At 36.2% G+C, this 27,411-nt stretch overlaps 1 protein-coding gene across 1 annotated transcript; it reads right to left on the bottom strand.

Annotated features, from left to right (window-relative positions):
• Positions 1-5,948: 5,948 nt before the first annotated feature.
• Positions 5,949-26,134, bottom strand: LOC113057548 (melanopsin-A-like). The gene is made up of 11 exons (XM_026224970.1): positions 25,859-26,134; positions 19,546-19,688; positions 18,668-18,801; positions 14,649-14,852; positions 12,690-12,861; positions 12,267-12,428; positions 11,824-11,931; positions 10,724-10,919; positions 10,450-10,620; positions 7,980-8,048; positions 5,949-6,909 (listed from the first exon to the last, which is right to left on the bottom strand). The coding sequence occupies exons 1-11, from the start codon at positions 26,006-26,008 to the stop codon at positions 6,667-6,669; spliced, it is 1,752 nt and encodes a 583-aa protein (XP_026080755.1). The 5' UTR covers positions 26,009-26,134; the 3' UTR covers positions 5,949-6,666.
• Positions 26,135-27,411: the final 1,277 nt, after the last annotated feature.

Raw genomic sequence — 27,411 nt, 5'->3', positions numbered from 1 at the left:
ATATATTACTGCTGTCAAATGATTAATCGCATTCAAAATAAATGTTTTTGTTTATGTGTACATACTGTTTATATTAATTATGTATATATAAATACAAACACGTATGTACAAGCATGTATATATTTAAGAAAATGTGTTATGTTTATATATTAAATATACTTAGGCTATATATATACACACACACACATAATATATATAATATACCCACACATGTAAATACACAGTATAGTAACTTAGCAACCATTACTCTGATCTTCAGTGTCACATGATATTACAGAAAACATTGTAATGTTTTGATTTGGAGCTCAAGAACCATTTCTAATTATTATCAATATAGATTTTTTTATTTTACATTTTTCATGATGAATAGAAAGTTCAAATGCACAGCATTTATTTAAAATATATAGTACATAAATACACATCTGTATGTGTGTGTGTGTGTGTGTGTGTGTGTTTGTGTGTGTGTGTATATATATATATATATATATATATATATATTAATAATAATTTTTAGATAGATCACATTATCACTGAATACTGATGGCTTTACAGCAGACTGAATGAGAGTTTGCACATTAGTTGAACCACCAATACGAAACTACACAATCGCAATGCAGCAGGATATTGCACTAGTTGATTTATAATTACTTGGTCAGTTGTGTGCATACAAACAGAGAACAGATGCCACCTGTAGACAACATGTATGCCACTTCAGTTAAAGCTTTACACTTGAACACATTTTCACCATGGACAGTAGTGAATTACATGTCGCTACTACAGTACATGCAAATATAACTGATCCAACTTTGACCAGATAGAAACATGCAAAACGTAAATAATGTCCCATGCAAAACTACACACATCAGGAAAAAATAAAAAAAATACACTTCAAAGAGCTCGAGCATCAGTCAATCAGTTTTGCCAAATCCAAAACCAGACCCATGCCTCTCACAACAAATTCAAAACAATAACAGACAAGCCACTGACTGCAGAATAGTCTATATTTAGAATCGAAGTAATATGTCGTAATATATCGGGTAGGTATGGGAGAATGGGAAAACTATGAATGAAGCCCTAACTGAGAGACAATGCTTTTAGAAATGTTTTCACGCGACTGCACGTCTCGAGCCCACAGTCAAGCCTGTTGCCTCCATTTCTATTCAACAAACCATTCAAGACAAACAGCTTCTCAAAGTTTTGCTTCAACCTACATTGCATGCTTAAAAGTTGCTTTATTTTGACAGCCGCGAGCCTTGCAGTTCGAAGTCGCTCCGTGTCCTCTAGAGGCGAGCTCTGTCACTCACGCCAGATCCCCAAAAACCCCGGTGTACTGTGCGTTAGCACACGGGACGCAAACTGACCAATCATACTATGCTGAAGGATTATCTCATGAATATTAATTATAGAATGTGGCGTTCCGCCAGTTGGCCTCTCTGATTCGCTGGAATGCAGTCGCCGAGCTAATCACCTGGAGAATTAACGAATCATCATATGGTGAGCGTTTGGCTTATGAATATTAATTAGGTATTGTGACTGATGTGTTAGTGGAGTTACCAAGCAACACAGCATGACCTGATAAATATTAATGAGTAAAGCCTTTTTTACCAATAGTAGGATTCGTAATTCCCACACGGGACGGGGAGACGGAGGGAGAGGGATTTTCATTAGAGAGGAATTATTAAAGAGACAGTCGTCCCTCTGTTGCCCTTGTCAACTGTTTAAAAAAAATACATCTGACCTATAACAAATCCTCAAAAGCCATCAGACTTTCTGCAGGGCCCTATATTTAATTCACTAAAATTAGGTCTCAGCCATATTTAAAATAGCTGTTTGAGTTTAACATAGAAAAAAGAATCTTTAACCAGCACCAGATTGTTTGCTGGTCTTTAAACTGGTGTAGTGGGTCCACCAGCTAAATTGGTTCTGTTAGCTGGTCTGCAACTGCAGTTTGACCAGCCGATAAGTCTCCTAAAAAGCAGTGGAGTATAACTGAGAACTAGATGTGATGAACGGGTGTTATTTATATCTGCTGATGTACAGGTGGCACTGTTTGGAGGTTTGGGGAGAACAGTGGACCCCAGAGGACCCATCAGTAACACTGACTGAATGAAGAACTGCTGTTAGTGACACACTTGAGGGGGTTTTGCATGCCACATCAGGTTATGATGCAGATCCTGCCTCCCTAGAGCACTTCAGCCATAACTCCCAGAGTTGGGACGCAAAAGATATATTTAGTTTTTCATGCTCAGATACAGCATACATTACTTACAATCAGATTTTTCCATGAATCATATTGACATGCTGATGTAAATGCTTAATGCTAGATGGATTAATATTAACTTTTAGACATGAGAAACTTTTTCTTTGAAGATAAAAGAGTGCTAAAACGCATACTTTTGTTACTTTTCCAACCCATAAAGAAATTTTGTGCGGACATCTTTTTAATTTAACCAGTTGGATGCATTTTGGGTGAATAAAAGTTCCAATTTATTAAAATCCCTTTTTTTTTCAGTAGCGTACATCAGTCTGTATTTGTTTGTCCTCTTTACACCATTTTATTATATTATATTAATGTTATTAAGTCAGGCTTAAAGTAACAACAAACTAAACAGTGTGCTCAGAGGGGACAGAGGGGCAGATGTGTTTAGCCTTTGGGTACAATTAATGCAAAATTACTTGCAGAACCACAAAAAGAAAATAATACCACTAATAAACAACTTGCATATCTGTATCCCTCCTTTCTCATTATGTTTAAGAGCAGGCTTCTTGTCATGTAAAAGCACATTCATCCTCAGAAGTATTTATCCTGACAATGTCGGGAACTCTTGCTGTGATGCAAAGGGAAAACCATGAAAGTTGTGGTTGTGAAAAAAATGTCAAATCATTTCTGACAACATGTGCTAGTGAGGATAGCAATGTCTGGAGGCTAGAGGAACATCTGTATAAACAGACCAGCTATTTTATTTATTTATTTTTTATTTAGTATTGTCACTTGACAGCAATATTTTCTGAAGGAAAATTTTGAAAATTGGTTTTGCTATTTTGATTATGATATTTGCTCCTCTCCACATTCTACAGAGAAAAAAAAACCATGTGTAGAACTGCAGGTTTATTTAAAAATAATAATAATAAAAACAACCACATAAGAGCATTACAAATATACAATAATGTTCTCCTTGGTGTTGGATACATATATATTGTCTTTCATGTTCATGTGGATACACATGAACAAATATATATTCTGGTACAATGTGAGATTATACTTAATAGTAACGAAAATATATGATCTGGACAAATAAATGACTCCTTTTTACAAACAAACCACTCAAGTACAAGCCTACACTAACTCCAAAGAGCGCCACAATGTTTATTTCCTAAACCGTTTCTTCCAGAACTATCTACCATCACATTTGAGTTCAATCCAGCCTCTGAGTAAAAAGGCAGAATGGTGTGTTCAAACACTAATGGATGAATATAATTTGATTGTGTGCTCTAAAGTGAATAGTGAAACAGTGATAATTAAAAACATAAAAAACAGCAAAAAAAAAAACGACAATATGGCTGTAGAGGTGGATGCACATGCGAGCTGCATGTGATCAATATTCATTAAGGTCATTCATCTCGATGATAGATTGATGGAAATACACATAGCATGTATGCATTAGCGAGATAATGATGTGTCCCTGCTTCAGTCATATGCATTCTGTGGCTTGTGCTGTTTAATATGCAATTTATTTCCAAAGCAATACAAAAATCTTTTTATCCCTCCAATCACTAGATTACATTAGCTAAACAGATGATAAACATATGCTTTAAGGTGAATTGAGATGCTGTTTCTATATTCACTAAGTTATATACAGAGGTGGAAAGAGTACAAAAATATTCTACTCAAGTAAAAGTACCATTACATGAATGAAATTTTACTTAAGTACAAGTAAAAGTACCAGTCTAAAAATCTACTCAAGTAAAAGTAAAAAGTAGCTCGTTTAAAATTTACTCAGAGTAAAAATTACTTAGTTACATTTTAACAGTGGTGGGGAGGCAAAAATGGGACCAAGGGTGTCAGACTCAGTTCCTGGAGGGCCACAGTCCTGCACAGTTCAGATATAACCCTAATTAAACAAACCTGATCCAGCTAATCTAATCATTTAGGTTTATTTGAAAACTACATGATATGTGTGCTGGAGCAGGGTTAGAACTAAACTCTGCAGGGCTACGGCCTTCCAGGAACTGAGTTTGACACCCCTGGGATAGGCATATTAATCTCAAACTAGTTGTTTTTAATTAAAGGAATCAGTTATTTAGAATAATAAGACATTTGGGCTGTTACCAGGCAAATCAGTATCAACAAACTCATCTTATCAATGCAGACGAAATGCAGAAGCTGCTTCGGAAGTGGCATTTAGATGAATTTACACACTGTTTAGTGCAGGACAAGAATGCATTTACAAATCTGCAGTTATAAATGCATGAATAATGTTTTGATATACAAGGCATAAAATGTTGAATACTCATTTGAAATGATAAGAAATTAATTATTTAAAAAAAAAATCAAAAGATACTTTAAATGTGAAATTAAAATGGCCAGTATGTGTCAGCAAGTCAGTGTTAATAAGTGAGTCACTGGGATTGAACCGAATCATTTAAACGGTTGATTCATTCAGGAACGAAAAACAGTCATGTTGCTCAGAGACGCACAACTGTGCTTTGGTGGCTGTGTTTGGAATTATTTTTTGTTGTAAAAATAGAGCAAAAACAGGCAATATGGTATCTAAAACGCAAGTCTCTTAATTAACTTGTTTACTGACCTGTTGTAAAAAAAAATTATTATATTATATAATTATTGTATATATATATATATATATATATATATATATATATATATATATATATATATATAATCATGATTTTTGGAGGAAAAGACATCATTCTTTGTGTGATTTTGATTTAATATATGAAATTATATAAATATGTAAATTACTGCCCCTATATCTTCAATTTTGTGATCATTCTAAATGCGCTTTACAAGACTGAATCACACAGTGAAAGAACGCACTGTAAATGCGCGCGCACATTGTTAAAACAACAATGATATTATCGCAGACCATATATATCGCACAGTCCGCACCAGTCTTTTTGGCTAATTTGTGCAAAACCTCTTGCTAAAATGTCAAATCTTCATTTTAGCCACCAATGCAACGATGCAATTATTTAGCTTACCTCTACATGCTTGCGAAGGGTTGATGTCGAGATTTTATAATCTGCTAGTTGGTGTCTCTAGGTAAGCACAGCTTACACTGAATAATAGAGCATGAATATGGCCAAGGGTTCACTTCATTTCCTTCGAGTTCAACTTCAGAATATGACTGGGTTTCGTTTTCAGCGGTGTCTGCACCACTAACGCCTGTTTTGTCCGTCTGCATCTTTCTTGCGATTTTAACGCCAGTTTGCCCTCCTGCCCATTATTTACTGACGTAGTTTCCAGGGAGCGATTTTCTTTTCTTTTCTTTTTTTTTTTACTCAGTAATTCATGTGTTTTCAAATGTAGCGAAGTACAATACTTCAAACAAAATATACTTAAGTAAAAGTACAATTACAGATTTAAAAAATTACTTTAAAAAGTAGAAGTACACAAAAAAGCTACTCAATTACAGTAACGCGAGTAAATGTAATTCGTTACTTTCCACCTCTGGTTATATATAGCCCATATTTGCAAACTGATAACAAATGAAATTCCACATTCTTAAAGCTGAAGCTCTTAGGGTTCTGTTGCACCAGACTGTTACTTTCAGAGGCCTTTAGTAATTTTAAAAGAATTCTACAACAACAACAACAACACATTTACAACCTAAAAACATTAAAAAGAAACTAAAAAGACAAATAAATCTAAACAGGTCAAAACCAGAAATGATTCCAATGCTTTCAAAAATCCGATCTCATGAGCATAATTGCACAGGCTTCCTATCTTAAAACTACACTATTGGCATTTTGGATAAAAATACAAGTTAATTCCAAATGAAAACCCCAATATCACTAAACAGATAAAACAGGATTCTAAGTTGTAATATGGCTTCATATTGCATACATTTAAGGTTCTGTGGAAGCAAGCATTTCAGTCTCATGAGCAGAACTCACACACCACAGTTTTAAGATTATCCTGTCAAGCAAAACATTCAGGTAGAGTCTTATCAGATGAAATGACATCGTCAAAAAGTTTATAAAGATAAAAGAAACTTAAAGCTTAATACTGAAGCAAACACAAAGAACTCCCTAAGTAAGCTGATATTACCTGTATATGCCATTAGACATTAATGACAGCCTAAAATAATCTGAGATGCTCTTTTTCTCTCCATCCATCCAAGTCTCCATGGACTGAGCGGTAACTTTGCCTGATTCAAAGCACTGTCTGTTAAATGCTTCCTTCAAATAAAGGGAAACAAAGATGGTGGATATTGCGTAACAGTTGAAGTCATCATAAAAATGTGTAAAAGACATCAATGTATGACTTTCATATTTTACATTCTGTGATACAGAGCACTGATTCATCTCTCAAGGTTTGTCTTCATTTCAAGTTTCCCTTCCTTCAACTGTAAACCACAGAACAGGATAACTCACAAAAACACTAAACCTCAACACAAAGCTTGAAGGTAAGAAGAGGTGTAAGCATTAGAGATACTGAGGGCGAGGGTTGTCTAATAAGTGAGTGGACTCAGGGGTTTCAGCCGCAGTGGAGAGATGCACTGCCCCCTGCTGGACTCCTCCACGAGAGTCTGTCCTGGGTGGGTTTGCCCTGCTTCTGTAGCTCGGCCGTACCGAGGGCAGGAAAGTGCTCGACTTAGAGGTGATGACAATACTGGGAATCCGACCAATCGCACATCTTGAAATTGGCACGTCTGTACCGTCACCAGCCTGCAAACAGCACAGGAAGGTTTCGAGAGATTAAATCTACCTATTGCCGATTATCAGCCTTTATTGTGAATTAAATCAGAATTATAATAAACAAGTTGACATCTGTAACAAAACAATGATGGCAGAATTCTTGGTTTAATGAATAGGTATTCATGTATGGAAGATGATTATGATTATTCTTTCAAAAGCACATATTTCTTCAGCAGAAAAGGGCATTCACTGGAAAAATGGAACAGCAATTTTTTCTTCTACAATCAGAATTCAAATTCATTAACTACTTATTTTAATTTATAAAACTACCTTTACAATCTTTTTGTATTTCATCTATTAAATTTTTATTTATTATACAATTATTTAAAAAAGACCTCTAACACTAGCTTGCTCTATTCTTTTTCTATTCTATCTGTTTTCTTTTTATTTATAATTTTAAAGCCCTTGCTACGTGTACTGCATTTAAGCTAACTGAGACTTGTTATAGCACTTATATATCATTGCTCTTTTGTTGTTTTTGATTGCTTCCATTGTCGCTTTGGATAAAAGCGTCTGCTAAATGACTAAATATAAATGTAATGTAAAACGGAGAGTTCTGGTCCTTGATTCTGATTGGTTGAGCCACGTTCAAAGCTTCTGTGTGTTGCTCAGCAACCACTTAGTGTAACCACAACTGCTTCTGAGAAACTACATTCTTTGGTGGAAGAATGCTTTTTTTGTTAATATCATTACACTTTCTTTGCTCTGTTTTATTCTGTGAAACCTTACTATGTATTTGGAATAACGCCACTTTGTGTCGTGCCTAACAACACCCCTTCTGTAATAAATTCACGTAAACCACAGCTTCTTGGGGCTTATTGCTTTGTTTTTTTAACAGCACACTGATTCATCAAACAGCATTCTAGAAAGTTGAATATGCTTTCAGATTTTTCATGTACAAATCTGATTGCCTGGACGAGTTGTTCTGCCAGTCGCTCCAGAATAAAAGTTTCCTGACGTCAGCAGATTTTTACAAACCATGCCATGTACAGGATCCTGCAAAAGCTTGATTGGTTTATACTGAACTTAAAGAGACTCACAGCTAAAGGGTTGGTACGGTCCTGCTGAACGAGTCCTACCACAGACACATCTTCCACGTCAGAGGAACTCTGGGTCAGAAACGAGAGAGTCAGGATAATAGTCAAAAAGACTAGGGTCAGAAAGGGTTTTTTAAAGAAAGCAATAATTCTATTCAGCAAGTACATTTTAAACTGAGACATTTATAATTTTACCCAACGTTCCTATTCCAAATAAATGCTGCTCTTTTGAACTCTCTATTCATCAAAGAATCATGTTTCTTCAAAAATATTAAGCACAAAAAATTTAGCTTGAGAATTAAAGTAACAAAATGATTTCTAAAGAGCCATATATAACATCTTAGGAATTAATTCAATTTTAAAATATAACAACAGTTATTTTAATTGTAATAATATTTAACCAAATTACTATTTTCTCCCTATTTTAATCAAACACATTAAGCCCTGGTGAGTTAGAGACTTAGTTTGAGGCGTTTTGTAAGCAATGAGCCCAAGCTTTTCAGCAAATCTCAAAAAAGAAAAAAAAAAGTTTTTTATATTCATACTGTGTTTGATCAGGACACAAACAATCTCATTAAGGTTTTCTGCAGGACGCAGCTCAGGGATCTACATTTATGTCAGAAGGAGGACCATTTACCTACAAAGTTTTTCTTTTTTTTTTTTACCCACAACTAAACCTAAACATAGATTTTAGGACATAAACTGATTCATTGTCTATTTTCCGTTTGTGTCCCTTTCATTGTACATTCATTTTGTACTTAATACTATAATACTTAATTCATGCCCAACATATGTTTGTTTTAAAGCAGTGTGTGAGTATAACACACTCCTTGATTCAACTTACAGTTTTTCTCGCTTCCTTAAACACATTTCTTGAAACTATACCTTGTATTCTCAAAACAGTAAACACAAATCCATAACTTCTCACCCAATTCCCCAAACATCCTATTTTCAGGTCAACATGAAGCTTTCCACTCAAAACCACTCACTGTTGCGGAAAAACCAAACTTTGCTCCCAGATATGACACAGAAACAAAAAAACACACACTTCAACAGTTTTACACACTGATGAGATAAATTCAGAACAATACTACAAAAACCAAAACCCAGTAATAAGTTGTGGTTCTCCCCCTCAATGAACTTTTCACATGATGAACACGTGTATACATTTGCACATTTTCTATTCATTAATGTACTGTACAGTACAATACACCAAACAACAACAACAACAAGAAATTCTGCCCCAGCATCACATCTTTGGTCTGGGACGGACATCACAGGTTGTACTGGCCCTAGCCTGGCAGCAGGGGTAAAATCCTCTCACATGACTGATCCACCCATCACACATCGACTGTAATGTCTAGTCAGGCTTCTTCCATTCCATCGTCTCTGTGTACTACAAAAATAGAAGTTACTGTAACTGTAACGCAAAATCTAGGCAGACAGAAACTCTATATGTACGTAAGGCAATCTGATGCATGTGTTGTAACAGAGTACAGCTCTCAAAAGTTACAGTAGGGTACACTAAGGTATACCAACATGTTTTCCTCCCTGAAGGTTCTTACTGTAAGATCGAGGCGACTGTGAAGCAACTTACTGTAAGTTCGGCTGAACTCATTTCCCAGCCTCCCTCATAGTCACACCACGGACAAGGACATGGTCAACTAGTGGCACAAATTTAATTTGAGACTTCTTGTCTCCTTGCCCCTCATCCTTCTCCTCCTCCTCCTCCTCCTACTCTTCCTCCTCCTCCTCCTTCTCTCTGGTGTCCTTGACCATTTCAATCACGTCTCTCTGGATCCATTGTTCCAAAACTGAATGAACTAACTGGGGCTCTTTGATCTGTCTGTTAAAGATTCTGATTGGTGTGTGATCAATTTTGACTCCTAGTGCTTCCACTTGGGTAATTATGTGCTAATTGAGCTCAAACTGTGCAGTGATGAATGCTAGTGCTTTCTAAATGTGTGTAGAGTTTCACAATAACAATAACTGACTCACAATAACTGACTAATGTGTTAAAGCAGGGGAATAGTGTTTCTAGTTGTTTATATAAAACTGGCATTATGGTTTTAAAATTTTAGTTCGAAAGCCTGGTTATAGTGTTTTAGCAATCGAGAAAAGCTGTAATACAAGACTTATTTGAGATCCTGTTGACAAATGGTTATCGGTTTAGTGTGGGAAAAACAGACATAGTGCAACGTATCTGATAACCATGACAGATTCACTTGAACAAGGTACACTGAGTGTGAATTTGTAGGTTTCCTATAAGAAAGCTGAAATGTGTTTAAAAATGTGACTGTCCCAATTGACTGACTAGGTCAAATGTCAAGCTATGACCATTCTTGAACATAGCAACAAGAGGATAAACAGAGGATGACATGATTAGCAATTCTGCATGAACACATTTTTGTAAGACAGGCTACAATCCTTTGATACTTGCCACATATGTAATACATTCAGCCTGTGATGTCACCTTTTCAAAGATGCCCGAGTCATGGCTTTTGAGCTTTGATTTGAAGCTGGATGAGTTACAAGGTTTGAAGTCAGGGATCTCTGCAGTGTCCTTGCTGATGTCACAAGACACCTGTCGGCTGGCAGGCCTGGAGCTCATGCTCGAGAGATCGGCCTCAGTATCTGTCCAGCCCTGAAGAGTAGAAACAGGTCATAAAATACATCCATTACAACCACATGTGCCCTTGAGAGGACTAATCATCAAATCTAGAGATCCATCAGGCTCACACACTCACAGATTCGCTGTCGGAGGCTGAGGAGAGCCGAGACTTGCCGGTGCTGGTTCTGCGAAACTGTCCGGACATATCAGAGGACTGGCTAGTGACGGTGGAACGACGTGTGGACATAAAGCTGCTGTGGAGTGAATGAAGGTCACGCTTGGGGACGCACAACAGCACACGAAGAAACGGGATGTATTTCGCTATGGCCAACCTGACAAAGACACATATGAGATACAGGCATGAGACACTGTAGGCATGGTGGATTCATGTTTACTGTACATAGAGCATGATCCAAACCTGTTCAGTCAAACAGTAATGAAAAAATCAAAATAAATAATACTAATAATACTAAAATAACACTGATTGCTATCAGAAATGTCAAAATCATTGTGTGTAGTCTCAAATTTAAAAAGTAGTTAATTAGTAAATTAAGTAGTAGTAAAACCAGTTTTAAAGGCAAAAATAGTATTAGGCAAAATAAGTTTCCGAATCTATGCAATAACTTCAGAGCGTCAAATTAGCTACATAATTCATATACATTTGAAATAATATAAATACACTTTAGGCCTAAATCGAAATGAACCATTTGTCATTGCATGCATGAAAACATGTTCAGTTGACTAAAAGGTGTTTAGGAAAATGTGGTTAAGCATTGTGGGTGAAAATCAAATCAAAATGACTTTTTTACCCAGCAGACCTTACACACGGTACCACACCATCAGGATGCACTGTGCAGGATTAATTATTCTTTATAGTCAAATGGATATTCAGGTTAATGAAATCAATCAAAATGGGATTTCACACTTTAACCCAGAAGCAACCAATGCATGTATCTGATCAATTTGCGATTGAGTGGCTCAGTGAGTTAGATACTAGAAAACATTAAAAACAATCACAATTTGCCCCAGGTGTTTAGTCCTAATGGGACCAGACCAGGTAATCTAATCTCTGACCCATGCTCTGCATTAATGGAAAGTGAGTTTGTCCATTAAAATGTCAAACATTTCCACTTACAGTGCCATTTATGTTTTTCATTAAAACTTTGGCTAAGCCAGCCTAGTTTGAAAAATATATAGAACTGACATCAACGATTCTCAATGAGACTCCCACAGTACCTGTATTTGGGGTGTGTGATGGCGTAAATGATGGGATTGTGGATTGCTGAAGCCTTGGCTATCACAGCAGGTACTGAATTCATGTACGGTGTGAGCATATCAGAATACCTGAAAAAATGCAAGTGTATAGATTAATTTATTATATATATTTTTTTTAACTGTATGCCATTATATAACAATATATTGAAAAAATTTAAACAATAAAATTACACATTATACTATATTATCAGGATTCTTAAATGAAAAAGCACTTATTTACAAAGTAGAACACTTTTGTAACATTTAAATGTCTTTACTGTCACTTTTGAATAATTGAATGTGTCTTTGCAGAATAAAAGTAATACTTTCCCAAAAAACGAAATCTTTCTGACACCAAAGTTTTGAATGGCTATGTATATCTTATTTTACATTATATTGTGTTGTCGGGGTTGGGATCCATTTACCCAGCAAAAGCTGTCAGTGCCACAGTTGAATATGGAGACCAGGAGATGACATACATGAGAATGACAATAAGAGCAATTTTCGCCATCTTCCATTCATTTTTCAGCCGTTGAAATTGTTTAATTGAGTCTCTCTTGTTATCGCCATTAATTTTGCCCACAGCTCTTCCAAAGACAAACAGAAAGCAAAAGTTAAACAACATTATTCAGTTTCCCTAATATTGGTTTACTGCCATCAAAAGCTTATCTATTTTCAATAGGTCACACCTCAAGATTAATTAAAATGCAGAATAACAGTGTTACATTTCACTGACATTTCTCCAATACAATTTACATTTTTAAAACAAAAGACATTTAAGAGCTTTGGAACACTGCTGATGCTAATTAGTTTATACTGTTCTGTTAGAACTGTATCAAAGAACTCACTCATTAGTGCTGCGAATGGATCGGAAAATAAAGAAATAGCAATAGATGATGACGATAAGTGGAATAAAGAAGACGAAGATGAAGAGGAGCATAGTGTAAGCTCGCACGGAGGGTGTGAAGGTCATATAATCCCAGGTGCAAGAGGTCAACAGCCCTTCAGGAACATAAGCACCTGCAAAACCGAGACAGACAGACAGACAGAAAAATAACTATAAAATAACAGAATGTGTGGAGAAAAGTAAAGGATAGCCAGCAGCTAATCCTTTTACACCCGGAGAAATATTGTGAAAACTGGAACAAGCTCACAAAGAAAAAGGATTTATGAATGCTGTCTGGCTGCTGGGCAAGCGCAGTGAAATACAACCCATTGCACACAAAGCTGAGGATCTTGAAGAAATATGCTATAATCACAGTATTTTTTTATCGCCACCAATCACAGTCTGGCTTTCATGCATATGTGCCACTATCATCAGTTCTCTGAGGTTCGAGGTTGGAAGATATAAGCTGCCAGAACCGTTAAAGGACACAGACAGCCTTCGTGTGAAGAGCAGGTTGCCTGTAAACCAGAGACAGAAAGTGCTGGAGAGCCAAAAGCACCAGGCTTTACCAGTCTATCCCTCTTAAGCTGAAAGCCTCGGTCCTCAGAGACCACCTTTATGCGACACAGATCAGAGTCCAACAGCGCACTGTTTGTAAAGCCATTGGCTAACAACTCTCATGCTCTTGTGCTCACAAATGGATGACCCAGAATGCTCAGTGTACTTGTCCCAAAAGACCTGAGCTTACAAAAGACTGATGCATCCTTTGAAAAGAGCATCAAAGGTATACTGAACTCCATTAACACAGGACCACACTTAAACAGCTGCAAATGCACAGACATCACATGACATGTTAACATCTGGCTTAATATAAATAACATCTGGTTTGATTTTGTTATCGAATTCTGTGGTATACATACATTTTATTGTTGGATGTGTAGATTGGGTCATTTTTTGTATTTTAACAAAGAACGACTTTTTTCTAGTTTTGCAGTATTGTCCTTTTTCCCTTATTCTGTATTAATTATGTTAATGCTTGTACAAAAGGCATTGGAAGAGAATACTGAATACTGCTCATAAGTACCTACCTGTTTCCTGTTTCTCTTACTATGTAACCCGCACTGTAAAAAAGGAATTGTTGAGAAAAGCTTCAAGCGCAAGGCAACATGATGCATTCAGATATTCAGAATAGTGACAATCAACACATATGAAAAGATGAGCTCTTTACATCACAACACAGCAAATAACTAACAAGAAAACAAAAGATTAATCATTAACCATATCATTTATTAATGATGCAGTGCATGCTGGGACTTTATGAAACCTTAACATTTCATTACTGTTCATTATAAAAGTCTTTGTTGTTTGACTAGTTGGAACAACATTTGTGTGTCTTTCTATAGAATCACATGCAGTGGATATAATGTTATAAGTGATAGTTACCCAAAATTAAAATTATGTCATCATTTATAAACTCACATGATCACTCTCTTGGTGGGTTCAAATACCTATAGGTTCAAAACATATACATCTTTTTTTTTCTGTTGAACATAAAATATATATATTTATCAAAATGTCTCTACTAAAACACTAAAGTTTTTTCGTTTGGTCCATACAATGGAGGTCGAAGGTCATCAAAACTGTTTAGTTACCAACATTGTTCAAAATAACCTCTTTAGGGAAAGAAAAGGAAGAAAGGCATACAGTTTTAGAACAACATAAGGGTGAGTAAATGATGACATAATACACATTTTTGGCCAGATTTAATCATGTATGAATACCCCTTTGTAGGCCTGTTAGACACAAATATCAATGTGGCATTAATTAAAAACAAAAAAGCATAAGATCACTTTTAAAATTAAAACATTTCACAAAGTTTAGTAGGCTTAAAATGTTAAAACAACAGATATGCTACACTTACTCCAGCCAAAGAAGGGTGGCAGGCTCCAGCCAAGTGAATAAGCCCAAGCTATCAGAAGGATCAGCAGAGCTCTCTTCTGAGACAACACCCCGATGGAGGCTAGAGGCCGCGTGATCACGAAATATCGATCCACAGCGATCACCATGAGAGTGATCATGGAGCAGATGCCAAACAAAGCCCCACAGAATGCATACAACTCACAACCTGGAGAGACAGGAGGAGCAGAATTAAGTGAGTCTGTAACCAAGAGCAGCTTATACAGAATTGACATTTCTGTGGTCAGTTCTAGCAGTTTTGTTGGGTCAGTGTGAAAATAACATTAATGTTTCCAATCATTCTACATCCAGCAAACTTCTTGAAATATTTGCTGCTGTTTGTTGGGACAGTGTGAACCAGCTTTAAGGCCTGGAGACACTTGGCTGGCAGGAACACAGACCGCCGCTGGCTCCATTTGAGGGCTGACATCTGTGGAAGCGGTTCAGTAAAATAATCTGCTTTAAAAAATTACAATGAATGTTTTTTTCTTTCTGGTTAGTGCCATCCATCTCCATTTGTTGCTAAACATATGTGTGTGTATACATGCTTAGGTTAACTGAACGCTTAGTGTTACAGTGCACTGTAGTTTTACTACAGAATTTTTTAAATGGCAAAATCATTCTTATTTGAATTTTATTTCTTTTTAAATCAGTGGTGCTTTACCTTTTTGTCTCCCCCTATTGCACTGCTTGATTTAAGGGATAAAGATTCTTTTTTTTTTTTTTACATTAACCAAATTTCCACCTGATGAAATATTGAGTAGTGCTGAGGCCCCGCTAGTGGACTCCCTAATTGAGAACCACTGTTTACATGAACTTTTTCCACCTTGCATATCCAGCTACTGTCCTACATCAAAGAAACACACACAAGAGATAGAGCTAGTTTGGGTCTGTCTAAAGTCTATTTCACATAATACATCATGTCATTAATAAAACAGGTCAAACAGATGAATAACCAGCAGAGAGCCGAGAAACAGATGACTTTACACCATTATACTCAACTCACACACAGTCTGGCACCTCCTCAACATCCACACACACTCTGTCTTCTACACTGTCAAGGCATATGTAAACAACAGAATGAGTGGAAATGCATTCAATCTGATTCATGCACATTTGTGCTTGTTTTCTCAGAACACATTTACTAGATGCACTTTAATAATTACAAATCAGAGGCATCTTTTATTGAAGATAATCCTCTCACACATCAGGATGTTTTCTCTATTTTCTCACACCTTGTCAGGGAGATTATGCTTCCAGGTTAATCCTGGGAAAGAGCATTTTTGTGACTTGTATCTGATTGATTTAGAAAGCTTTCAGGGGGATCAAGCACACAGTTGCCACGATCGAAATTAACGGTGGTCATATTTATGCCTTGGTTTTTAGAGCAGTCAGAGCTGACAGAAGCAAGAAACACATATTTTAACAGTTTCCACCAAATGAAACTGGGTCAGAGTTCCTCCTCCAGGAGGGAGGCTTCAGGACGTCAGGATCCCAACAGGGAGACCAGAGGCTGTTCTGTTTGAATGGAAGGCAATGGAGCAGATGCCTTCAATATCGTAAATAAATTGCTTTGAGTGGAAATTACATAATAAATAGAATTTTGCTGTCCGGTATGAAAAAGTAGCTTTTTTTCCAGAGAAAGAATCAATATATATATAATAGAATTTTCTTTTTTTTTAACAATCGAACTGATGGATATATATTTTATATATATATATTTGGCCATGATTTTTCTCATGTGACCTCAGATTGAGTATGCACGTTGATTTGGTGTAAATATCTCATTCAGTTGAAAAGTTATAGCCATTTTAAGGAAAGTGGCCCCACCTCTTTCAAATGTTTTGCCGTCTCTTTGCGAAGGTGAGTCGAAAATTCAAGTTTTTTTTGATAAATATTGATATTCACACATTTTTCTACACTGGTTTGATTCCGATCGGCAAAAAATAAATAAATAAAAAACTAGGACTAGTTCACAAATGTATGTATTATATTTTTTTCAAAAAATCCAATGGAGCCAAAAATGTTGCCAGGGTGGTGACTGAATCAATCACATGTGTTGTGTTCATCATGACCTAAGAGTCACTGGGACAAGCTCAAAGTTCAATGCCAAGCGAGATATTTTATTTAACAGAATTCACCTATACAACGAACGACTCGTTTGGACTACATCCCTCTAGTTCCTGCAGTAATGACATCACTAAAACTGTTTTTTGACTAACCTCCGCCCACATGAATACACAAAAAAGGGGGCGTGGTCATTGTGTGCTTTGTGTGAGGAAGAGTTGAGTTTGTGTTTGTAGCCATGTCGTCGAAACGCTGTTATTTTCATCTTGGAGTCCAATCACCTTTGTTTGGCCTTCCCAGGGATGCTGTCCTTAGAGATCAATGGTTACAATTTATGTTTAACTCGGTTCCCGAAAATTATAATCCACATGTAAAACTATGTGCAGCATATTTTGCTGATGACAGCTTCCTCAATCTCAATCAGTTTAATGCTGGATTCGCACAAAGATTATTCTTGAAAGATGGAGCAGTTCCCTCTTTGTCTGGAGAAGACGTTGTTTATGGACCACAACCGGTAAGTGTATATTATTATTAAGTTGGTGCGTTTAACAGTTTCTGTAACTTATTACACAAAGGGCAACACTGTTTAGCTTTGTTGACTAGATGTTAGGCCTGTACAAAAAATTGAACAAGATTTTTATGCGCATCTCGTTAGTAAAAACGCTCCTGCGATTATAAGTACATCTCCAGCACGTGCGTTCAGATCAGGATTGCCAGGTTTTCAAAACAAATCCTGCCCCCTTGCTTCTCAAAACTACTCCAAAAGTAGCCCAATCACGTTACCAGGAGGGCAGCGTGCGCTAAGCTGCAGTCGAATCACAACACAGGAACTGCTGGCACAGTCAGAACTCGTTACGTATTTCTGAAGGAGGGACTTTATTGAACAAGGAAGTCTTCAGCCCGTTTTTTATGACAGTGAAAACAGTGGTATACAGATAAGTAAATCATGTGAAAAATACTATTTTTTTTACACGCGAAACATGAACACATATATTGCACACTGTAAACACAATTAAAGCTTCAAAAAAACATGAAAAACGGGACCTTTAACAATTGCAACAGGTGCTTGAATCCCTAATTACACTTTCTCTTATATCTACATTTTTCAAGACAGTGGTAGGTGAAGGAGATATCTTGATAAATATCTTGATTTTTAGTATTTTTCAGCTTTTTCTCCTGCTTGTTTTATATCTGCAAATTGTTGTTCAATAAAACCAGCCACCAGTCAAGGCTGATGAAAGCAATTAAGATTCAGTCCTGATAGGAGCTGACATTTAAAACGCCTCAGTGAAAATAAAGTCTTCCATCATCTAATAAAACTGGCATTTCACAGCTGAGCAAAATGACTAGCGAATGCTGAAAATCAACAAGAAAAGCCTAGATATGTAGTTTTCTGAGAGGAATTTAGAGATATTACAATTTTGCAACCAATGAAAAAGAAACAACTGTACTAGACAGGGTTCATGTACTTCCGGACAGAAAGACATTCATCATTCTTAGCAACAAAAGCATAAAGAAATATCGGTATGAATCATTCTAAGCACTGAGAGACCAAGGCCGTCGCCAAAGGCAACCTCACCCTCATTTGAACCCATTCAACCTTAGAAATGATTAATCTTGTTCTTTAAATTTATCTGGTCTTTATAATACAAAAAGTATAGTAGAGTACAATAAATCATGTAGATGCATGTTTTACTTCAGACACTGCCTATGCATTAACTAATGATCTATCTGCAAAGATAAGACTATCTATTTGACAGTGTCTGTGTGCACATTTGACTGGTCGTGTTTGAGCTCTTAAACAATTTTATCAACACGGGCATCATCATCACAAAAGAACTACATATATGCCCTATATATATATATATATATATATATATATTTATAGTGAAACCAAACATGTATGATTCTTTGTACCTTTTTCTCCAAAGATCCACCTCTTGTGCATGCTGGTGGTGAAAAAGATGGGCGCCTGAGTGACACACATGAGGAAGTCTGTGATGGCAAGGTTTATTATGAACAAGTTGGCAGGTGTCCTCAGGGTCCGGCTCCTACACACAACAATCAGTCGTTAATTTCCCTGTGTTCATTTAGTAATTTATATAACATCTTTGAGAATATCAGCCTCCCTGTGAAACACAAATGGCTCAAACAAACCTGAAACAATTAGTGTGTCTACAACAAACACACAATAGTTTAGTTCCGGCCTGAACTGTGTTTTTTACTGAATCAAATGAGTGACCAATCGATGACTGACTCTGACAGTCACTTGATTTAATCCTAAACAAAACAGGGTTTTAGAAGAAATAGGTTGAATAGATGATTCCATGACTCACTTGTAAATTCAGTCGACTTATTTCTGAATTAGTCTGTGATTTTGAAGGAACTGGTTAAGAGACTGATTCATGATTCACTCAAACAGTAAATTGTGTATTTCTAAATGAATCAGTATTTTTGAACAAAATCCGATAAGCAGATGATTTAATGACTCACTCAGTCACATGTTTCCTTCAAAATGAGTCAAAAGAAGATGAGTCAAAGTTCCACAAAACATTCATAATAAGACAAGCACAAACTGACAAAAATCTCACAGACTTATCCAGTTCAAAGAGTGAACCTATCTATTGTGGAAACGTCTCAATTCAAACTTAGTGACACAGAAGTGGCACAGGTCTAATGATGCTAAGCACCAATCCACTGGCCTACAGTTTGGCTTTTTTGATAATGAACAATAAAAATGTCATACGGTTTTCATATTAAGTGTTCAACTTCCCCACAGCCTTTTTCTTTCTCACCTGCTGAATGCATAGATGACCAGGAAGTTGCCCAACATGCCAGTAATGCCAACAGCAAGGATGACAGCACCAATAGTGTAATGAGCATGATCAGGCACGTCCACTGTTGGGAAAGGGTAAACGGATTCTTCCACCATGGCAACCTTGAAGACACAGGAGCGCACATTAATTAATAGTTCAGATGAAAAGCAGCACTTGCTGTTTTATAATGACCTTTGCATCAAAGCGTGTGCAATCTGTTTAAGAAACACCATTAAGCCTGAACTTAGCTAACACCACAAAGAAATTAATTTATTCATTATATGGGAGGGGAGCAGAAATATAAATACCGACACACTGTTGATGTTTTGAATATTGGATTGAATGCATTTTTAGACAGATCTCATGATGCCTAATTTTTTATTTTTATTTTATTTCTCTCAAAAGGATACTCAGTTGTGATTTATCTTCTAAATGGGAATTTTTCACTATATCACAGAAGGGCTTTTTTGTGTTTAGACATATATAATCTGTTTTTGCAAACAATAATCCTAGGATATGTTTTCATTGTATTATATATTTGCAGTAAACCATTCTTTATTCATTAGAACAATAGAGCCATTTTAAGGTCTGACTATAGTTTATACTATATTGTTTATTCATTTCTTGACTGTATGAAACAAAATGTTAAAAGGTCTATGCACTTGCAGTTAAATCCAGTTATAGATGATTTTTCTGTGCACATTTCAGTCTTAGAGGGATTTAAACAGGCCTAAATGACAGTGAGCTTGCATTTCTTTATGCTTTTCATTGCAGATTCATGTCTAAATCAGGACATTTAATCTGTTCATATAAATATCTGTTTCTGTCTTGTGTGTATTGAGAGACAATCAGGTATAGTGCCAGCTAGAGTGAGAATGTGTATAGCTGAGATTTTTATTATAAATTCTACATGACAGATCATTTAGAGCAGCAATATCAATGTTAATCTAAGGCCAGGAAGAGAGGCTTTTTGTCACTTTGAGCAGTAAATCCATTTAAATAAACTGAAATAGATACTTAAAAGAATGAGGGCTAAGAAATCGTATAGCATAGGGATTGTATTTGATGGCATAATCTCTCACAACAATCCATTCAATGAGATCCTGGGAAGTTATTGCATGCATTCTTCCAGCACCAGACAACATGGTACAAAACATCTTTAAGGTAAGAATTTTTTTAACCATATAAAGGTCAGATTTATTTTTTGTAATCAGTTTGATTTAATTCACTTGGCATGATACAATGTAAAAAGGAACATCATTAAATGATTAAATGCAAACGTTTTTTTACCAGATATTTGTTGACTGCAATTTCCTGAGGAAAAGCTTTAATGAAAAGACCTTTAAGTGCCAAGGCTGTGGGCAAACGAGATGGCTGAATGTAGGAGAAGCACTCCCGGAAAAGTCATTTCAAGGCAGATGAATGTAACCACGTGTTAATGATGGAGGAAATATGACAAAGCAGATTCAGTCTCTGCCTTCGGTATGTGTCAAGTGATGATGCAGAGACAACTCTTTAACAAACAAACTGTCAAAATCATCATATTTCTTATGTAAAACACAGTCAGCTATAACACAACCATGCATTTTTTCTGGGTCATATCTTGTTTTTGCGTAGATGTGTTCATGTTCTCGAGGATGTCACGCAGACTGTCTACTTTGGCTAGTTTCTCCTGAGTGAGCGATGAGTTTGAGCCAAAATGGGTTTGCTTGGACACACAGCCTTTGACCTCAACAACAAAACACAATACATGGGAATCGTTTCTCCTCTCTTATAAATGTTTATGAGCTGATGCATTTGACTATATGTTTAGCTGAATTTTTATTTTTGCATTTAGCACTAGTAGTTTTTCTTAACCAAACAAGCCACTGGTTGAGAACTAACGTGCAGACAAATACTTTTTGTTTCTTTGTTTCATCCAAGGATGGCAAATAATGTTTTGAACACCAAGTCAATGTTGTTCAGTCATGTTCAAATAAAGATGAAATCCTTGGAAATATGGTTCCTTTTACTAACATCCAAATGAAATTAACACAAATCATGTTTCTCATGAACCTTAACAGACATGGGGCATTTTGTGTCATCAAAACATTTGTTAAACCACTTCTATCTTGAGCTCAAGTGGTGAATTTATTTGTTCTGAAGGCTTTTCAAAATATAGCAGTAGCCATTGCGCTGTGTTTTCATTCATTACTTCTGAGTTCGGGGTCAAATGAAGATCTAAGCCATGAAAAACTTTGAGGCCTGAGATAAGACAGTCTTATTTCTCCGGAATGAGAAGGATTCTAATGAAACAGATACCGTTTGAGTCCCACATCTGTTTCTCGCTCGGAGTAATATGACAGTAACTGTGTTAAGGCGTTTCGGTGGGGTTTTTGATGATGTTTCAAAGTGAACCAGCCTCTTCAAAACCATGTCGTTATTCTAGAGATGAAAGATGGTTTTAAGGTAGTTTTAATTTACTGGAGTTGGGATAACTCATCATGAAAACATTTGCTCTGGAAACAGGATCGTCTCACGACAAACAACAAAATGATTGTTTTGACAATTTTTACCATTATCTTTCCCACTCCTGAGGACAAATACAACTCGATGTTATTGTAAAGAGTTAACATCACACAGATTGTTTCTTAAAATAGGAGTTTTCTTCAACTTTGGAACTATAACCGAACACTAAAATTAAGCATACGGCGCTTCTTAATGTTTAATAATATTGATCATTTATAGTCTAAAACCCCAATTCCAGACTTGGGACGTTTTGTAAAAATCCTGTAAATTCCACAATCTGTGATTTGTTCATTCTCTTTAACTTTGATCTAATTGGCGAAAGTACAAAGAAAAGATTTCCAAAGTTTTCACTGACCACCGTAAATGTATTTCGTAAATATGAACAAATTTGGATTTTGATGGCTGCAACAAATCACAGTTTCTTGATTGCATTTTTTACAAATCGCCCCAACTCTTCTGGAATTGGGGTTGTACTGTAATTCATTTTGTAGTTCAGCAGTTCAAATATATGACGTAATAAGCAAAACAGTAATTAATTTGAGGAAATCAATAATTAGTGACCTGCACCGAGGAAAAGATTATTAAAGAATATAAAACACATATGTTCCTTTTCCTCCACTAAAATGGATTAAATGAATGATAAAATTTTGACTGTCCTGTTACAAAAACATTGCTTTCTATTGTGTCATTATTTTAAGCAAATATGAATGTAAACAGTTGAACAGTTATGTACTATAACATTACAACTCTAAAGGATTTTAATAATCTGTTATGATACTCAGATTATGTAAATTAAAAAGAGATAGTTCAGCCAATAATAAAAATGTTGTTATCAAGCTGTATGGGATAAATACTATGGAAGTCAATGGCTACTGTCAACTGTATAGTTTAAAAACCTTTTTTTAATATAGGCCTATCTTTTGTGTGCAACAGAATAAAGAACACTTTAAAGGTTTGAAACAAGTGGAGGGTGAGTAATGGTGACAGAATTTGAATTTTTGGGTGAACTATATATATATTTTTATTGATGCATCATTATTGTTATATATTTAAAAATAAATAATTGAACATGCATCTCTTTAATGCACATTTCAACGCATGATTGCTATGTCCTTGATCCAAATAACTGAGATATGAATGCAGTGTAATTTGCAGGATGTTCACAGCTGTCCTTCGGATATGGATGGGTTCGCTTGCGCTCCAGATGCTATTGCGCTTGTTTGACCGCATTACCATGATTACTTAGCTCAGTTAGAAAGCAAAGCTGCATGAGCTCGGCTGAACACACGCACTGCCAATACCTTCAACTCTTTCATCTGCAACAGTTTTACCTCTACACTACCCAGAGCTGCTTAGTTCCACTGCGTTCTGTTATCCTTTTGGAGACATTTTCTCCTCAAATTAGAGCATTTCTATGAGAAACACTGTGAAAGACAAGCACATTTTCTCCAAAGTTGGCAGACAAGCTTGTTTTGGATGTTACACAATATATTGGGCTTTTATTCAATTAATGGTGAATTAATTCCTATGAGTCAAAATAATGGTACTTGCAGAATGTTTTCACAATAATAACAGTTTTCATCATAATAAACATTTATGCACTCAGACAAATTGATATTAAGCACAAGATCCCAAACTCAACAAACTGTCCTACATCTACAAAACAGTTCACGCTCTGTCTCTGCTCACAAATCACATTATTTTAATCAACAGGAGAAAAGAACACATTGAGAGGTCAATATGTGAGCATGGACATGAATATGATTATAACATAATCGCATGATTATGGTGCATCTTTTTTATCCTAATCCCTCATGGTCAGTGAAGCTGATTTTCCTATGAGTTTTTTTTTATGTCAGTTTGAGACAAATGCATGCAAGATGATGCTAAACACCCATTAAAGTTATTGATAGACTTAAATATATGTCACTGTGGCTAGGAATTATGTGCATCTAATCAGCCTGGGCTGTCACTGGGTTTCTGGGTCACATTTTATTACTGACGGGTCACAAGCAAATTTCATCACCTGTTAGGTTCATCACTTAATATGTCCCACTTGCCCCAAAAATGAATCCTCCTAAACAAGGATCAGAATTACATCAAATAATTTCAGAGAGCTAAAATTGTAATTCGTTACAGTAACAGCTTTGGGGCCCTTTTTTAAGGTCCCCCACAATACAGATCCAGGATATACACACAGCACCCCCCTCTGTTCATTTTGTGCTAAAACATTGTAGCAACCCGGGATTTGGTCAATAACAATTAATTTGTAGATGAATTACGTAAAGATAAAATCATGAAAGTCATTAAGTCATAATCTCATTGAAATCATGTGTTTCTATTAAATCATAATTTTCTCTTAGCAAATCTGATTTATTTTAGCTTAGTTTTCACATGACATTTTCTGATGCAGAGATGCTGATTTATAGAAAATACATTTGTTGAAGATTTATCCTGATTAAAATTAACTTTCAAATACATTTTACAAATCCTTATTTCAAAGTTTTGACTAATTATTTATTGGTTTAAATGAATGCCTGTACAAATCTACCACACTTTGTATCATATGTGCAGAGACACCCATCAGTCACTTGATTTAATGATGGGAAAGAAAGAGACATCAACAAGCATAATGTAAAATAAAGCACAAACAGCCCCAAGATATGCCCAATTAGCCTAAAGACGTTATTCAGTAGTACTCCTCTGTGGCACTGACATGCCTTCACAAATCCTCTCATAGCTAGTGTTTAATAATTATCTCAGCAGTGAAACCCCAAGGACTTAACCTCACAAATACATCTTCAGGCTCAAACCACAGACTCCAGCCATATATGGTCAAATTAAGTGATTAACAGTTTCAGTCATCTGTATTTAAGAGATTTCACATGAATGAAAATGCATTGCAACTGAACAGACTGGGTAGCAAAAAGACAGTCTAATCTCTAGGTATGAATTTAAGACAAAAAAAAAACAAGATTTTTTATATATATTTGTTTAGAATATCTTAACTCCTGGAAATGTTTGGATATTTTTCAGTTTCCCTTCTGATGGAAACTGGTTTTCTACAGTTTATTTCTAAACTATGCAGGTCCATCTGATCTAGATGGTAAATTAGAGGGTCTTCCAAATGGTGGAGTCTAAATCAACCTGTTAATAGTATGATCAAACTGGTTAAAATGTGCACTTAGGCCAGTGACAAACCAGCCCCATTAATTAAACTCACACTGGTATGATGGATTTCCCCCCAGAAAAAAACACATATGCAACAGAAATACATTTCATTGTGGTAGTATTTAAACTTAAACTTTAAATCACTAGTCACTTCCACTACACCTGAAAAAGTTGAAAAGCTTAAATTGTTTAAAAGTCACACAGAAATATCAAAAGCTGTTTTTAAATTTAGGAAGGATGTAGCATCAAGAAAGAAATCTCAAAGGCTAAGGATTCTCCCTAAAAAAAACCTCAATAGCTGTGCCGCTTTTGCATAGATCACCATAATAATACAGACACATAATTACATTGCATATATGTTTGGTCTGATTGTAGTCCATTAATAATAACTAGTAAGATATGCTCTTAGTTCTTTCTAAATTCAAAACATAAACATATCAAGCATCTGTACATTGCAAACATATCAACATGATGATAAAGTAAAAACATATTTACACAGCAAGACAAACATTTAAAGCATCTGGTCAAATATTTTCACTTACACCTGATCATCTGAACAAGAAAAGATGAGAAAGACTGAAAGAAATAGCTTGGAGAATCACGTTTGACTCACAGATTTGGTCGTGGGGGGTAAATCCACCAGCCTGTACGCGCTCATCACGGAGTTGTTCCACGAGGAGAGGCTTTCCGCGATGCGCGAGCAGTTCGGGTCTAGCGTTGGACATGAGATGCCCTTCCTCTCGGAGCGCACGGCGCCGCTCATCACCCGCGTAACTGACAGAGAGCCGTAGGCTACACCAGAAGACTTTTCATCCAGAGATAAAAGAGTTAAACGCGATTAGAGCGAGGGCTGTACAGATGTCAGATTCCGTTTAGTCTGCGAGCGCGCGCCGTAGTAGCCCTGTGACAACCTCGCACACGTTTATATCATACACACACAAAGACAGTTGTTATAAAATTAGACCAGCATAACGACGACCTCACATTCTCCGAATATAAAATTTTTCAAGTATGTGAAGGTACCTATATGACGTAACACGGGATTAAAGGGTCTTTTTTTGTCAGATTATACATTTTACACCAGTTTAAAATAAAAGTCAGATGTAGTTTCATACAGGCATACTGTGGGGTTCAAAAACCTGATACCTCTGTGGAAATCGTTTTTGCATCATTTTCTAACAACTGTGCCTAAAAAAAAAAAAGAGCAAATGTTATAATTTCACAAATGAATGCAAGTGTTTGTGTTTACCCTTGTTGAAAGGAAGTACACTTTAGCATACTTTTTTTTTTTGAGTAACTACTTATTTCAGAAATAATATACTTCAGACGAATATTACCTTGCTGTTTTAGGTATAACCACCAGATGTATTTTAACATTTAAAACATTATAAACTCTGAGAATGTTGATGAGCTATCATCATTGAATGGAAAGTGCACTCAAAAATGACAATTCTGTTATTGTTTACTCAACCTCATGTCCGTCCAACTTTTCTTCATTCTCTGGAAGATAAATGATGGTATTTTGAAGAAAGTTGGTAACAAAAGTGAGCAATGACTTCCATCGAATATTTACAACTACAAAATCAATGGGAACCAAAACTGTTTGGTTATTAAGTTTTGGAACAACATGAGGATGTGTAAATGATGACCAGAATTGTCATTTTTGGGCTATTCTTGTAACATGAAGTAGGTATAAGTAGGCCAACAAGAATATTTAAAACAAAAGTGGTTCAATTTGTAGAAGACATATGGAAAAGACACACAGACATTGTGATCTCCAGTTCGGAGTTAATACAGATTCCCAGTAGTCTGGTCACTCACACACACCTCCTCTTAAGGAGGTAAATGGCAGTTCAACAGTGTGACCATACTCCCGGAGTCTTTAATGGTTTCTGTGTCCTGGACCCCGATTTTAACCAGGACCCTGGGGGCAACTGCCACCAGCAAGTGGTAAGAAAGTGGCATGGGTGTCTTGACGAATCTGAGGTACTGGTGGTGGGCATAAACTCCTCTCTGCCTGGACAATCCTGGGCCAGATGTCCTTCTCTTCCACATGTGAAGCACCAGATGGCCACAGTACTCCACAGAGGCCTCTCATCCTTCCAGTTCCCTTGGGTTTTAAGAGGTCTCGCTGGAACCACTTCGGTGTACTTCTTAGGGGGCTCT

The sequence above is a fragment of the Carassius auratus genome, chromosome 38 (genome assembly GCF_003368295.1).
Source record: "Carassius auratus strain Wakin chromosome 38, ASM336829v1, whole genome shotgun sequence".
In the NCBI taxonomy this organism is placed as follows: Eukaryota; Metazoa; Chordata; class Actinopteri; order Cypriniformes; family Cyprinidae; genus Carassius; species Carassius auratus.
This window is presented reverse-complemented; position numbering and strand designations above follow the sequence as displayed.